We start from the raw sequence: 16,929 nt of genomic DNA on the forward strand, positions 1-16,929 counted from the left end.
GTGTGACTACCATTGAAGACTGAATACTATGGTTTCAAAATGAGGAGGTCGTAAGCTAACATCACGTTTCTCCCCGAGTGCCTAAAATGCACCCATGAAAGTTTGGATGCAACATTGCACCTCAAATGCAGTCTTCAGACCCAGCCCATGCTGGATCAGTCTGAGCTGCGCACTGTGAGATCGACCGACGCTGACATTACTTACATGTGTGGTGAGACCTCGTAGAAGTTGACCCCACGGTATCGCTCCATGTGGTTCTTGGTATAGATCTCCAGGTCTTTGTAGGGGTTAACCGACACCAGCACTGAACCGATGTATGTCTAAGGAAAAGGAAACGTGAGGTCACATTACATGAAAATGATGGACTTTTACTACTACCACTTTGTTAGTAGGATCCTGAGTGTGTATTGTGTGATGAGAATCACACCGTAGCTTTATCAGAGACACATAGACATCTTAACTGCATGTCTTACCCTGGGCAAGCATGCTGTGAGCTTTTAATTCAGAACTCAATGCCCACCATTATTTTTCCTTTGCCTGCTTGTGGGACAGAGGTAAAAATAAATAATCTAAATAATCTCTGCATCATTCAGAGGTCTGTCCTCTTCCAAGTGCAACATAATACTGCTTTTTTTTAAAAAAAGAAAAAAAAAGAAAAAGAAAAACAAACAAACCTCAGAGGTCCACACTAAAGAGAAACAAGGCTCATGGCTCACTGCTCTGTTTGACAGCAGTGAGGTCATTTCCACACAGTTACATCAGGCTTAGAATAAATATTTAAATGAGTAAAATATTACAGGAACTCTTAATTTAAAATGTAAATAAATCCTTATGAAGAGTGCTGGGACACAGGTCACCACCTTTATGATAGCAGTACACATGTCCATGCCCACTCACATAGATAAGATTCTCTTTGAAGCGTTTGCGTAGGTTCTCTATGAAGGCTGCCTCACTGGTGTAGTTCTCCAGTAGGACAAAGTCCTGCACGCCCACCCGGTCTCTGGCTGTCAGGGCCGACTCCATCATAGCCCGCACCCCGTCACTAGCCACCACCTACAGGAGCAGAGAAAAAGGGAGGAGGTGTGGTTAGTGAATGAACATACCGAAATAGAGTAACACCTCATAAACCACAATCTGCCACGCAAGGAGAAACAGAATCTCTACAGCACGCAAGCACGATCCATCTTCATTAGGGGAGGACTGAGAGGATTGAAGGGAAGCAGCAACCAAAAACACGAGCTAGAGCAGCACCAAGACACAATGACATTCCTCCTGAAACTCAAACGTGTTGCATCCAAGAGATTGTGTTTGTTTTATGGAAGTGCTGAATACTGCAGCATGCTGGCTGGCCTTGAAGCCACTCCTTGTGGCTCCATTTACTGAAGTAAATAAAACTCTCTTCAGTAGTCTTTGATGTTTTCCTTGTACAACTGGGCTTGGCTTTCTGTGGTGTGCTGGCTAATCTTATTCACGTTCAACAGATATTTATAGCTCACTGCTTATTATTAGAGATCCACTAACAATTTGTCATATTTCTAAAAAGGTCTGATTTGCTGGTATGAATTTTGTTCAAATTCAGTTTTATGACACATTTTAAACAGTTTTTAACTTCCACATTTTCTCTATATTGACAGCAGATTACAAGTCCTGCTAACACTCCCACTTGAATCTCAAAATGAGATGTTCCAGGTTACTGTGCAGATCTAAAAAATAAAACAAAACAAGAAGCACTGGGAGAGCGCACACCTTCACCGAGCCAGCTCACTCTCTGGGCACGATTTACTTTGAAGCGGAGAGTATCGCATTTACTATATATTGACTTTTGTACTTTTTAAAAGGTACTTTAAGAAATCTGCAGTGCAGTAAAAACAAGTGTGGGCTTTTATTATTTGCCCATTTTAATATACCCGACATCATTCTGAGTATGGCTATACCACATGTGTAACAATCAGGTCAGCGTTTATTACATTCGTTTCAATGTTTAGTAATGAATATCAAGTAAGATGTTTTTAAACAAGTTAATCCTGTTATCCAAATAATAAGTATCTCTATATAGCATTACTGTCACGTAGACCTTCAGATTAATCTATTGATCTTGCAGGAGAAGTCAGAGGTCAAATATAACATGACATTTTAAATCTTTATACAGTACCTTCTATACCTTACACAGCACAGTTGTAAGAATCAGTTTCTAAGTTATAAGGCTTTTTGTTATTAGGTTGACCTAGTGGATGCAAGTTGTTGGATGCAAGCTAAATTTTAATGGATTGTTAACACGACCCCACTCTCCACCCATACAAGGTTTTATTCACAACTTTTCAAGCTATGGTGTTTACAGACAAAATGACACTCAAGCAAACACAAACAAAAAAGGACCTCCATGGCAGAGGTAATAAAAAAAAAGATTGCAGTACTGCAGTCTCTGACATTTCTGGTCTCTGATTAGCTCTCCAAAACAAACGAAGGAGTTATTATGTCAATTAATCCTTAATCTAACAGCTATTTTATGATTGATTTATTGTTTATTCCACAAAAAGTAAAATCAAGTGAATCAGTTTTTAAGTGTGACATCTAAATATACGGTTTTCTTTGTGAAACAGTCAAAAATTATGTTTAAAAACATAATAATAATAATAATACAACATAAAGAGCAGCAAACATGTGGAAACAGGTGCAGAATTCTAACCATTACAACCTCCAGGAGAAAATCCCAAGCCCCCCCTCACAGCTTGAAGCCTACAGCAGAAAACATTCAGGCCGATGCTGAGAAACACTGTTTGAAGTTTACAAGCCACTCACAGACCTCCAATTTATTCCAACACATGCTGCAAAACACAACCAAGTGTCTGCTTGTACATCATCCAGAACTTCCTGTAGAAAAGCTTCAAAGAGCTTCAACTACCCCTAAAGAATTAGAGAGAAAGCCAGGAGCAGGGCTGTACAAAGTTATCGCTCTAACTGAAGTGGGCAAAGTCACACCCGGGTTTCACATATTCAAAAACACGGAGGCAAACTTAAGAGTCAGACCTGAATTTAAATTGAACACTTACATGTTTAAGTTCATCAACGCCTTTAACCAGGAAGCCATTTTCTAAAATAGATGTTTGAGTTTTGCGCATACGATTGCGAAAGTTACTGAGATCCATGTTTACTGAGTCAGACTGAAGCAAACTCTGAATAACTTCTTTCTTAGGGCAGAGGCAAAGGTGGCCAGTGCAAACGCAATGAGAGAACACACACACACGCACACACAGTACAGCAGGTGTTGTTGTTGTGTTATGTAGCACAGCAGTCTTCAGCCCCCAGGAGATCACAAAGAAGAACTGGAGACAGATAGGGAAGCTGAGGGTGGAGGGAGGAGAGGATATATTAATTAGTGCAAGGTGAGACCAGAGGGAAAAACACCGAGGAGAGAAACAAAACGAGGAGAGAGGAGATGAGAAATGCGAGGTTATGACTCCAGTCCTTCTCCATCACTCCATTTAAACTGTGAGGGAAAGTTAGCAATCCTCCCTGAAATTCCACACATTTCAACAAACCATTAAATCACTGCAGCACGCACGCGCACAGAGTTTGAATTTCACACAAGTATGCATTAATATGTTTGATCCCTGCTTTCAAAGCAGAGTGGTAATGTCCCAGGTGCTTCAGTCATGTGATGCTGGTGTGGACCTTGTTTCATGTCTGTAAACACAAGTAGCACCACGCAGGTTTCTATAAATTAATAACATTAGCGAGCATTGCCCGTTATGTGTATGCTCTTTAATTAAGTGAACCACCACTGCACTTTATCCTCACAGCCTTTCACAAAGTCTACGAGGCAGGCCGTTATAGCCGATTCACTTAAGAAGTTATGATGGTGACTCACGCTTTCACCTCTTTTACTTCTCCGAGCTATTAAATATACAATTGGGCACATATCTGCTCATAACGACACCATGATGGCACAAATCCTGAGTGTACCATTACTATTGGATAATATAGCCAGACCTGCTCTGATGCTTGCCTGTATGGGTGTGTCCTAATATCTAAGGTCCTGCCCTTCTGTACAGATGTTTCTACTCAGCAATTAGGCCAGAGAGGGGAGCTCCAGGGCCATGTAGCCTTTTTGGTGTAGCCTCTCTGCGTGTGTGTGTGTGTGTGTGTGTCTGTGTGTGTGTGTGTGTGTGTGTACTCCTGCTTTGTGGAGACGAGGATATTTTTGGCGATTTGGCCTTTAACTTTCACTTTTGTTTGATGATAGATGCTCGTCCGTCTCCTTTAGTTTAATAATTGTTAAGAAAAACTATTTTGTTACATCCCCGTGGACATTTTAGGGCAAGTAACTCCCACTATCAAATTAATAAAAGCATCACGTTCACTTTAGCCTTTGTGTCTTTGTGCCTCACTATAGTAAATGCAGCTTTAAGGCAAATCAAACCTCAAGAGTGGAGAAAAGATGCCGACAGAACAACAACAGTGAGGGAAATATTCAAATGAAAATGGATGTGTTTAAGCATGTAGGAAGGGAAGGAAAAGAGATACATATTCAATTTAGAGATATTTGTTAACTGCCATGTATAACATGATTCGATTACGGGTACTACATTGCTTTTCCATAAGCGTCAAGTTTCACCTCTCAAGTTTTGACTCAAAATTAGACTTCAAAATGAAGACCAGTTAGTCTAACAGCAAGACATCTTAGATCATAACAAACATTAAAATCCCAAATCAAGACCAACCAATCAAGTCCTAAGTTTATTCTCAACTTAAGGGGTAGAGTCAAATCCCACCCCAACCAACAGGTTTCAAGTTAAGGATATTAAAAAGGAACGAGTTAAATATAGTGGATCGTCTAAACTGAGCAAAGTTAAACCTTACGCACTTTTCTCATGTCTGAATGTGATGGTGTCCTGCGACTTTACTTGTGCTCGCCAATATGACAAAGTGCATCCATTTGATCTGATTTAGAAAACACTTTAATTTTCTTTGCAGAAGGTGAAGTCCATTTATGGATCAAGAAGTCATGATTCCAGGACAGGTCATGTGACTCCGGCCTACACCTCTGGGTATCATTGTGATTTATTGACACAACTATGTGTACATATCTGACCTTGTGAGTGTGGTAACTGGAACCTATACATCCCTGAGCTCTGGTGACCTATTGTTTGACACATGTGTTCAAAAAACAAAGAAACTGCAGCTGGGAGTGTGTGAGTGTGCATATATACTGTGGCATTCTCTGTTGTCAGTCATTGCTGAGTTGTTTTAAGCTGCACTTCCCACCTGTAACGTCAAATAAGCGTGGTACTTTGAGTTCTCAGTTTGGGTTTTCTGGTAAAAAATAAAACTGTCTGATTGCTGTTATGATGAACAATTAACTTCTTAGTTTTCTTCATCCAAACACACTGCTGTTACTACAGCTGGAGACAAACTTCCTGCTTGGAGGATTTTTCCTGGGAAAGACTCAGCAGGCAGCGGGTGTTCAGACCAAACACAGGGGAATATTCCATGTGGGAATGGCTTAAATCACTGGTAAGAGCAGCAGTACTGACATTCATTTACATTAAAGGAGCCACGGTTCATTACAACAGCGTCCAAATATTGTGATGCCTGGGACAGAAACCAGAGCCTTATTTCCTCACCTCTCCCCTCCTCTATACATTGTCACCTCTCATTCACTTTCTGTCCTTGTTTTGGTCTCCCGTCCTCTCTCTCCATTACTTCATTGTTTCGCAACGCTTCATTCACTGTTTGGCTTTCCTGCTGCCGGGTAATGCTCCACACCGGACCTCCACCCGGTCTCAGGAACACACCAACTACGTGCCAGCCCAGTTCCTACATGTCGTCATGTTTTCCAGAGCCTTTGCTGCAAAACAAGGCAGCCTGGAGCCAGGTTAGCAGGAGGGAACCTGGAGAGGTGGACCACTCTGCCAAGATGGTGCACCTCTGGTTGTTTGGTACTGCTGGTTGGCTGGTCCACTGCAGACTTCATTATCTGAATATCTACTGGACGTTTGGTATAGACACTTAATACTTTCTGATGATACATTTTCCTTTGGTGATCCTGTTACTCTTACTCCAGCACCAACCCACAATGACACTGACATTTCAAGTATTCACCTGTTAGTGAGTTTCCATAAACAAACTGACATTAATGCTGTCTATTAATATATTTCTTGAACTATTAAACTTTTGCTATTATTACTACACATAGCATGTGCACCACTTACTTGATTTAAGGTAATCTACCTACAAGTATATTTTTAAAGCCATCCATATTGATACAGGTACGGTTTAATGTTCCGGGCCATAGCTGCTTGGACCTCTTTTAATTTGAATCCCAGTTCACCTACCAGTTTATGCTCTACTTTTCTAGTTTCTAGGTCACTTGACACAAATTAGTATATCTGAGGGTTGTGGCAGGAAAGTCATCTGTTGTAAAAACAATCTGTGCCAAACTGAATATGCAGGTATATCCACAGTGGCAACACCTTCCAAATAAGCGAGTGGTGTAAAGACGTGTTTGTGTCTTTGCATTGAATGGATGCACCTTTCTAACCAAGCTTGCTGGCATTATCTGACAGGACAATGCTCCACCCTGTTTCCTAATATGGTCACTTCTGGCTTAAATACAAACCAATAAGCTAATGTAGCTGCAAAATGCATGATAAGGAAACAAATGGGGGCAGCACGGTGGCACGGTGGTTAGCACTGTTGCCGCACAGCAAGAAGGTCCTGAGTTCAATTCCAACATCAGGCCGGGGTCTTTCTGTGTGGAGTTTGCATGTTCTCCCCGTGTTTGCGTGGGTTCTCTCCGGGTACTCCGGCTTCCTCCCACCGTCCAAAGACATGCAGCTTGTGGGGATAGGTTAATTGGATAATCCAAATTGTCACTAGGTGTGAATGTGCGAATGAATGTGAGTGTGAATGGTTGTCTGTCCCTGTGTGTTAGCCCTGCGACAGACTGGCGACCTGTCCAGGGTGTACCCTGCCTCTCGCCCTATGACAGCTGGGATAGGCTCCAGCGCCCCCCGCGACCCTGAAAAGGATAAGCGGAAGCGAATGGATGGATGGATGGATGGAAACAAATGGGTAAAACCATATTGGCTACACCCATCTTTTATATACAGTCTATGATGTGTGTAGACTGTCATAAACAAAACAAAGAAAAAAAATTTCTAAAAGTTTCTAAAACATCCACTGTAAGGATTATCCTTATTAAAAGTATTCATTTCAGCCTATAATAATCCAGAATGTCAGTATAGTTTAGGGTTGATTTTTTTTTTACTAACAAATTTCATTTCCTTTATTTTATCTTCTGTACCATCATTTGTATCCCTGTCCTTTCTCACATGACCAAAAGTAACCACATGTAAGAGAAGCAGAGAAAGGAGAAAGCAGAGGGGTTTGATCACTCAGGCAGCCTGTGAACAATAGCAGCTCTTTCCTTGACCTTTACATTGTTGCGGGCGCGCTCACAGAGCTCAGATGTCACTCTGTTTATGTAAACCTCATCTAACCTGCTGCTTTTAATGCACCGCACAGTGCACGTCGTGGAAGTACAGATGGATGGTGAAGAGGATTTTAAGACAGCAAGACTTTTCAAACGCGAATTTGAAATAAGGCAAGTTTGAGTGTTTCTATCCAGTTGGCTTATGTGTGAGCAGCTTAATCACTGTTGATACAGTTGCAACAGCTTTCCACTTAGTGTTTGGTCCATTTAGTATCTGGTTGCCATGACGAAACATTTTGAAATGTTTTGTCATGGTAACCGGTAAAAAGTTGCCTGCGAATCCAGCAGAGATGTCTGATTACACGATATTAACTATGTTTAACTCATCTAAACTTCTTAATCGGATCAGTAATTACCTCTTTAGGTTTAAGGGAAAAGGAAACCATTCACCCAGTTTCTCAATGAAATCTAGTTTGCATACCCAAATGGTAACTCACAGAAGAAGACCGAAATGAGTATAAAAATGTAGAAATGTAGCCTTGAAAAAATCTAACACTGAACGGGTGGTTGGCAACCTGATGGATGTTATCAAATTTAAACATTTTTTAAAAGCAGCCATAATTTCTTACTTCTAAATTTAACAACATTTAAAGCTTGAAAGCCTAGAGAATTCTGGCAAAAATGCTTTAAAAAAACCTCAAATGTCAGAAAATTTTTATTACTTGTCCTAAACAACAGTCAACACTTTAATAATAATAAAAAAACAATCAATAAAAATCTAAGTTCTAAATGAGCACAAGTGTTAGATGCAGTTCTACAACAAATAGCTACTCAATTATCTGGATTATTTTGGATGATTCAATTAAAAGGAACCTTCCACTGTTTGAGTAACGCAGGTGTCGAACAGAATGGCCAAATCCAAGCAGCAGAGGCCCAGATCCATACTTCTTTGGTAACTATTCAGGGTCAAATTCATAAGCCTACATTTCCCATAATGCACTCAAATGGCCTCTTCCATTCAAAATTAATACTTTAAAACATTTGGAAACAGTGTTTTGTCAAGCTGAGATGAGTAAACTGGACTACTTGAGTAGGTTTCAGTGGAGCAACCGCTTAAAGATTTGAATTAAGACAAAATGTAAAGTTTTCATTTTGCAAGAACATGCCTTATTTCTTATATTAGATGACATCACTTACATGCAAAAATAGTTTTTACATGTAAAACAGAATAACTCCACCATTCCTCACCGACACGTGTTAAAGGGATGCGTGTGATGTCTTTCTAATGTTTTTCATTCACAGAGCTGCTAAACAAATCAGGACCAAAACACTTAAGCCAAATGGAGTCGAATATTTTCACATGCAAAAGATTCAGGTTAAATATGCAAAAAGAAGAAAGGGATAATAGAGGAGTGTAGCCGTCACTTCTGTTAGAGTAAAAAAAATCTGACTTGTGTTTTACATGATTTGTCGAAAGTTCTACAATGACAACCAAATGAGTGAGGCTCGGTGTGGTTCTGATGGAGTTTGCTACACACAGTTTGTTTTGCCCTTTCCTACATTTTTACAGTATGAATCAGCTTTCTGGCACACATAGCCCATGTGTCCTTATCTGCTCTGCACTTGGTGCTGGAAACACGAGGGGCATGAAGTGAAGAAGAAGTACTCATTCACCTTTGTGTCAAAGGTGGTCGTGGATGTTGCTCTTGTTAAATCCTAGCAAGCCGTAATGATGCCATATACAACATCAGTGGCCAGGCAAGAGCTAATGATTAGTTTTTTGGGATAACTGGCAGAGTACCGTCACAGTATCAACCAGACCAATCAGCCAGCTTGTAGGTAAAATAAGAGACAGAAAGGGATGGGACTAACTGAACCTTCAAAATAAGAGCGAGAGGACTTTCCACTGCACTAGCCAACAGATCGTAACAATGAAATTAAAACACAGGTCAATTTTTCAGTCTTATTCTTTCACTGTAATTTGAAGATGTGGATATAAACCAAGGGGAGGTGAGGTAGACCCTGTGTCAACACAAGCCTGTGCAGGTAAAACTCAAAACAACATTTCCCCACTGCTCACCTGTAAAAGCTCCAAGCTTATTAAAGTTTTGATTGCTATCACCATGGTGACACGCCTGCAGGCTTGTCAGGGCTCTTTTTTTAATTTCCATTTACGAGACAGTGAGTGAGATCAGGGAGCAGTCAGACAGGTGTAGCAGGCTAGTGACAGTCTACTGCAGGTTGCTAAAATGAAGCTGCCCACCTGATGATAAGGGGGCCAAAGCACAAGTCCAGAGCATTTTTTTCTTTGCTACTCTGCATAACACTTTCTGTCATTCTCATGTCACATCTTCCAAACCCATTACTATTAGCTCCAGTTATGGCTTTCCACAGCTCTCCATGACCTTTGATCTTTCCGGAGCAGGCAGAGACCCAGTGTAAGGACAACATTTTCCACTTAATTCTCTATTTTCTACCATTTTGTGACCAAGTTACAAACTTATTCCTGTGTAGGCTGCAATACTGCTGTGCAGCACTGCTAAAAAATTAAAGTTGAAGTTTGTGTTTCATGTAGAGTTAAAGAAAGAATATGTTCTCATGTCATATCCAAAGAAGAAACTCAAATACCCAAAACTAATTACACAAGACCTCTCACATTAATTTATTTGGGTTCCTGATTCTTCCTCTGTAAATTAAACTAGGCACATACGGTCCTCTCCTGCTTGGAGGTTAACCCTGAAACTCTGCATATCAACTTTAACCTCCTAAGACCCAAACTCTTCCATGGCATGCATTTTTAATTTCTCTTTGATATTTGGGTTGATTGGGACCTGATGAATGTAAAAACAAAGAATTACCAGATTTTTTTTTTACCTAATTTTTGTTATTAAGAGAAATGAGAGCCACATATGAGCATATTCGTTTAAAATTCCGATAGAACAGTTGCAGTATAATGTCCTCGTAAGTGGATATCAGGCCCTTGTAGAGCAAAATTTAGTATTTTGGTCTAAATAACCCAAAATGTGATGTCCACATATGTGGACGCCAGGTCCTAGGAGGTTCAAGTTCCTTTTGTCATGATTTACAACCCATCGGTCAGTCAGTGTATGACAATGAGGTAATTCTAACTTACTATATTACAACGATCCTCCATTGAGAAACAGCTCAGGTTTTAAGTCATTAGATGTGCAATTCAGGATCTTTCTGAAGCAAGTGAGACCAGTCCTACATAAACAAATTCTTGAACTAAGATCAGATGCACTGCAGGCAACAATGATTGTGTCAGGAGTCTCTGAGTGCATTGTACTATCCTAACATCTAATTGTACACACGGTGCTATAACAGAGAAGGCTGGAGAAATGCACAAATCTTTATAGAGGTATATGCCTAAATACAGCAGTTCCCTTAAAGACTTAGTGTCAGCTCAGAGAAGATCCACCACATTGTACAGACAAGGTACTTCAGTGTCATTCATTAACATGTTACCTCATAGTTTCAATGAAGGAAAAGAATGCCACCCGGCCACACAACACCACCATGCGAGAGCCTCGCCCTGGGGCAGTGCAAACACACAAACAATGCTAAGGACACACCTTTACCGATATCAAATAGACCTGACGTGGATATGACAAATACAGAGTTGAGATGTGAGAGGATGCAGATCAACGAGGAGAAACAGAGAGAGCATGAAGTCTGCAGAAGAACTGGCCTGCCTCATTGCTGAGGGATTTCGCTCTCACCTGTGTCCTTCAAGTTCACACTATTACCCAAGCCAAAGCTAGTCCCCAAACACTTCCACACTAACTTCATCTGACCACAATGAAATCTGACAGCCTTTAATGCAAATCTACATGTCAAAACATCGCCACCTCTCAGGCAAGAAAAAAAAAAACATTTTCTGAGAACTTTTTTCTGGATGAAGGATGTGTCCCTTACCAGAGGTCTGTACTTCATTGCTCCTGCACTGCTCTCGACTGGTTGTGGACAGGGTGCCCCCCCGCAATCCCTTTTCTCACCACTCCGATACAAATGTGGGCTCCAGCGCCGCGTCACAACCACTATTTAGCTGAGAGTTTGTTTTTAGAAGCTCTCCCCTCCACTCTGAGAGCCAGCTGCCATAGCTTCTCCTCTTACTGCTGCTCGCACACGCTTGACGCACACCTCATTCTGTCCTCTCTCACTCGCCACTCATTTGTACACTTTTCTTCTCCCCCCTCCCCTTCAGAAGAAACAGTCCCTGTGCTGGGTGACACACAACACCCCACATTTGCTCCCACTCTATGTACTTTTTTGTCACTTTCTCTGTAATCCACTACATACTATTACTTGTTTGGCCTTTCTCCATTAAAAAGAAGAGCGCCCACACATGCCTCATCCAATGCGCACACACACACACACACACACACACACACCTGGCCCGAACCACCCCTGGAGAGAAAAAAGGATCCGAAAGGAAAAATGTGTCCTGCTGCCAAATGGGTAAGAAGTGTTTGTGTACATCAGAGCAAAATACTGTAAACTCTTTAGTAGTAACTGCCCATAAATAATTAGCTAGTTGAGCTTCCTATTCCTTCCCCCTCCTCCCATCTTTTCTCATCCTTCACTTCCTGCTGTCCTCCACTCTCAGATTTACAGGCCGAAATGGAAACCAGACAGACTGCCAGAAATATGGCTCCTGACCCCCACTGCATCGAGCTGACACACACACACACAATGATACACGCATGCATGCACAAGGACTTACCATCATTAGCCCAATGTCATTATAGGCTGGGGTGATTACTTCAGACCAGAGTTGTGTGTGTGTAGGTGTGTGTATCTATACACACATACAAACACATACACAGCCTACAGATCAAAGGCCCCAGCAGTTTAATGCATCTGCTTGTTAACACTAACAACAACTGACACGTTACAAGCAGCAGGCATGTGTTGCTGAGAACAAGTTTCCACTGCACTCACTGGACTCAGAAACGAATACTGGACAGTTTGAAGGTCAAAAAAGATGTGAGTTTTCAATTACAGCCTAACAGGATACAGAATTTTTGAGGTCGATACTGATTTTCCCAAAGTAACAAAATCCCTGTTTGTATATACATTTATGTCCCCACAGTATGTTAGAGTTATAACGTAAAGAAAAAAAAATGATGGCGGTCCTAATGACTCTCCAACACAGTCGGCTCAGCTGTATGCTCCTCTGCTGCACACTGTGCTGAAGAACTGAGGTCTGCAATCTGTTATTTTAAAAAAACAATTACATGTTTGCAGATTGGAGAACAAATCCCTTGACACATTATATTATATCTACCTATCTCTCTCTCTCTCATTCATATATAAAGATATATATAAAAATATATAAATCTAAAGAAATAAGCCCATAAACTACAGCTTGAAGAAAGAATTACAGCTTGCTAGTTCTGTCCATTACATGTCTGACTCAGCTATCTTTGAGCTACCTACAGACATCTCAGACGTTTCTTATTTCTCCAGTTTCAAAAATCTGTGCAGCCGTCACTTCTCATGTTCTACATTCACATCAGTGAGCTTAGGTGAAGACTTGGCTGAGGTCACTCTATTCATGCCTCTAATTACTTTTGCTTGAAGCTCTTAAAGACTAAACTGAAATTTTGGAAATGTTTCAGTTAGCACAATGACTCTTTTCAGGGACAGCAGAACAAGTTTCATTTACTATTATAGTACTGAACATCAGTAGACACTGTCATCATATGTACATTTATATATATATGAAAAGAAATAAAAAACTGTTAAGTGATTGGTAGCGTGAGGGGTCTAACCAGCGCGTCTTATCAAAGAGTACTCCAGTGATAAAAGTAGAAAAAAACAGAATACTTTTTGCATATACTTGCTGTCTTTCAGACCGCCCTCTACTGGTCACCTCCATTTAATTTACATTAAACTAGTAGGTTCTCTGCAAATGCAGGCTTTAAACAAATGCTTAGGTAGTAGTGTCTGTGTCAGAAATTACACAATGCACACTTCATCTGATGCCTCTCTCACTCTCTCCCTCCCTCTTGCTTCATTGCCAGTATAATCAAAGCCTGTACTGCAGGAATCTGAGTAATGTTTTCCAGACGTGGTCCTTCGCTCTCTTACTAGTGTAAGAACACAGCGGACAGTCGGCAGGACACAGGCACCGATGTGACAGAAGATGCCAAATATCTGGTTGGATTTACTCAGCTTACTCCTAAGCTCTAATGTTTGTGGTTCACATTTTCTTTTGGCAAGTGCTGGGAGAGTAGAGGTGTGCGCCTCTGCTTGTGTGTGTGTTTGTGTGTGTGCGCTTCTGCAGGCTCATGCTGAGGCAGCATATTTAGAAGGAGCTGGAAGGAGGAGGGGCTGTATCTCACCACCAGTGTCTTGCTCAGCTGTCACACATTTAACTCTTCGCCATCCAAACCATTTTCCCCACTTCACTTGAAGTTCTAGTTAAGTGGACCTTGCATGGCCTGGTGGAGGATTCGTAAACACCAAAGGCCGGGGACAAAAATATGCACTTCACAGAATGTTATCAGTGCAGCAGATGGGACGTACTGCCTGACAATAGCATCCTGCTCACACTACATCACCACCATATCCAGGCTGTCCTTTATGGCTCTGGAGCTATAAATGATGTGGTATAAAAGGACTATGAAGAACATAAAGCGATGGAGACAATACAAACAGTGTGTTATACCTGCTATTGGGCTACTCAGTTACAGCCTCTTTGCCCATCACAACTGTAATTGCCACCAGCATATAGCATAAGGCCATCACAGTGTAGTCATACCGTCCAGCTCTCATGTCACCGGTTACAGTTAATCATTACAGGGTTATTCAATAAAAGCATGTATTTATCTTTGGGGATTTTCCTTCTTATTGCGAGGGGAAAATTGCACATGGTGTTGTTTAGACTGAAAGAGTTTAAAAACAACTGAAATCCCACCAACTGCTTTCAGGGAAATGCGTGTGAGCACGACTCCGTGGGAAACCAGAAATGGGAACTTGACTTTCCCCTCAATTACCCTCTCCCCCTCTGTCTCACCCACCCACCCCCAATCAAATTCTTTTCCCTCTCTCACTTCCTCTTCAAAGTTTCAGGATTATGTGGGGCATACAAACACACACTCTCATGTATGTATGTATGTATGTATATACATATATACACATACACATATACATATATACATACATACATACATATACACACAATATCATACTGCACCAATCTGTCATGTTTATTGACAGCTAATCAAGATCACTGACTGCCATAGCAGCACACAGGCCTAACTCGATGTGTTTGATTCAGTCTGTTCTCACACTGTGATACGTATGTACCACGCACTTCTTTAAAAAGAAATTGCATATGCTCTATTACCATACTAATGATCAATACGCTATATGTGCCAAATATGCACACTGTGTTCAGCCAATCATAAGCCTAATCATGTTTTGATACTAAATAATATAAAAGGAGAAATATGGTGAAGAGAAAATGATCATTAAACCAAGATAACTTCTACAGTTTTTAATCTGATTATGGCTCTTATTCCGTGTCAGTGTAGTGTGAAAGCCTCTGCAGCATTTTGCAGGAAGTTATGGTCACACTAGTTTCTGTCCCCTCCTGCTTCAGTCTGTTGTTGCCACTGTGTGTGTGTGTGTGTGTGTGTGTGTGTGTGTGTGTGTGTGTGTGTGTGTGTGTGTGTGTGTGTGTGTGTGAGAAAGGGAGAGGTATGGAGCTGATGAGAGCTGGCCAAGTTCCAAAAAAGTATTAATATCTCTTAAAAAAAAAGAAGAAAAAAAAAGACATTGCAGATGCATTTCTGTCTGGAAACCTCAAGTTCAAAATTTGGGGCATCTTGTTCATGTGAAAGCAGATGGCGTGAATTGGAAATGGACTTCACCGAGCTGAGGACACTGCACACTCATCAAGTAGTGCCCTGGTAATCATAAGATAGCCGTGGCCCACCCCGGCTATCTGCCTTTATCATCCATTTGTCTTGTATTGCCACCATAATTAAGTCAGCAATATACTGTATTAAAAAGAATTGAAGATAGTGTTTAGTGGGGTTATAAATGATAAGTAAAAACTGACTTCATTACAGTTTGTCTTCATTTTACAATCAGAGCTTGCCCCTTCTTGGAGATTAGAAAGAATGCTGGTTTAAGGCTCTTCCAGAGGCTGTGTCCATCTTTTATATACAGTCAATGGCTATAGCAGACCAACATTATTTTTTAGTACAAATGTAACACTTGCTCTCATGTAATTTTACATAAAGACAACTTCATTGAACTCCACAGAGCAAAGCTGTGGACTGGAAGCAACGCGACATCCAGAGACCATAGAAAATGAATGACACTCCACAGATTCAAGCATCTATCACACACAATCACACTTCATTTGTTTATTTAAAGCTTGCCTGTGGAGTTTTGTCCAGTGTTTCTTGCGTTTTACGTTGTTTGCATAGTGCACATAAAGGATGCAGATGGTGTGCAAGCAAGCACGCATCCTGCTGTCTAAGAATCTAAAGTCGTTGTGAATAACAAACCAAGAAGTGTTTTGACATACAGTAAATATAACTGAGCACTTTAACACACAGCTTCGGTGAGATCATAATGATTGTCACAGTTTTAAGATTCCTCCCAAGCTTTCAGGATCATTTCTTTATCAGCGCCCCACCGTTGCATCATGATGAGCACACCCTTGATGAAAGGGTTGCATAGTTCAATTTCAGCCTGTGCTCTAAAAGTTTCATCATAATGACACATCTCAGGCATTGAACATGTTGATATATATGACGTGACTAGATCAGCAAAACAGCTTGGGATTGGCCCTTGCTGTTAAATAGCACCATAAACCAAAACCAGCTTTAGTGCCAGAAAGATTAGACTGGGCCTGAACGATAAGGGTTACGAAACAGACCATTAAAGCTTGAACTGAGACAAGATAAAGAAATAAAAAAAATGGATGTGACTGAAACACACACTCTACATTAATGTTGTTTTATATGTACAATCTGTATGTCCATTATAATTACCTTCAGATTTAAATTACATGTAAGGAAGAGCTGTCAGTGTAAGTACTGATGAAAAAGTAGGGAAGAGAATTATCATTACTAAAGCCAAGTGTAAAGACGTGTTATTTCAGTGCATCCTCAGCGTTAAAAATCACCGTGCACACACAGCAAGTCCATTCACTGGCTCCTTCTGTGGACTGTAGCTTTCAGTCGGGCCTGGTTTTCCTCCACAAGTTCTTCCAACATAACAAAGCTGTTCGTGTAATCAGTGCTAATACAAGTCATCACAATAGTTTGAACAATAAATATTGCATGAACACTTGGACTTCCTTTGCTGTGGAGTGAATAGGAGTGTGAGTCAAAAGCCAGAGGAGGATCAGACCCTGGTTTACTGGCTACAAATCATAAAGAAAATCTAAAGCTGCTCCCTGTGCTCCATTGGACCATTAAATTCCTGCTTCAAGTCTCTGTAAATCTGTG

The 16,929-nt window shown here is 40.9% G+C and overlaps 1 protein-coding gene across 1 annotated transcript in view; it reads right to left on the reverse strand.

Moving 5' to 3' along the window:
• Positions 1 to 16,929, reverse strand: part of LOC146504683 (unconventional myosin-Ic-like) — a 59,148-nt gene that overhangs the window by 20,386 nt on the left and 21,833 nt on the right. The window contains 2 exon segments of the mRNA XM_085184750.1: positions 205 to 320; positions 898 to 1,053. Of these exon segments, the coding sequence (XP_085040876.1) occupies positions 205 to 320; positions 898 to 1,053 (272 nt within the window).

The sequence above is a fragment of the Neolamprologus multifasciatus genome, chromosome 14, assembly GCF_963576455.1.
Source record: "Neolamprologus multifasciatus chromosome 14, fNeoMul1.2, whole genome shotgun sequence".
NCBI classification, from domain to species: domain Eukaryota; kingdom Metazoa; phylum Chordata; class Actinopteri; order Cichliformes; family Cichlidae; genus Neolamprologus; species Neolamprologus multifasciatus.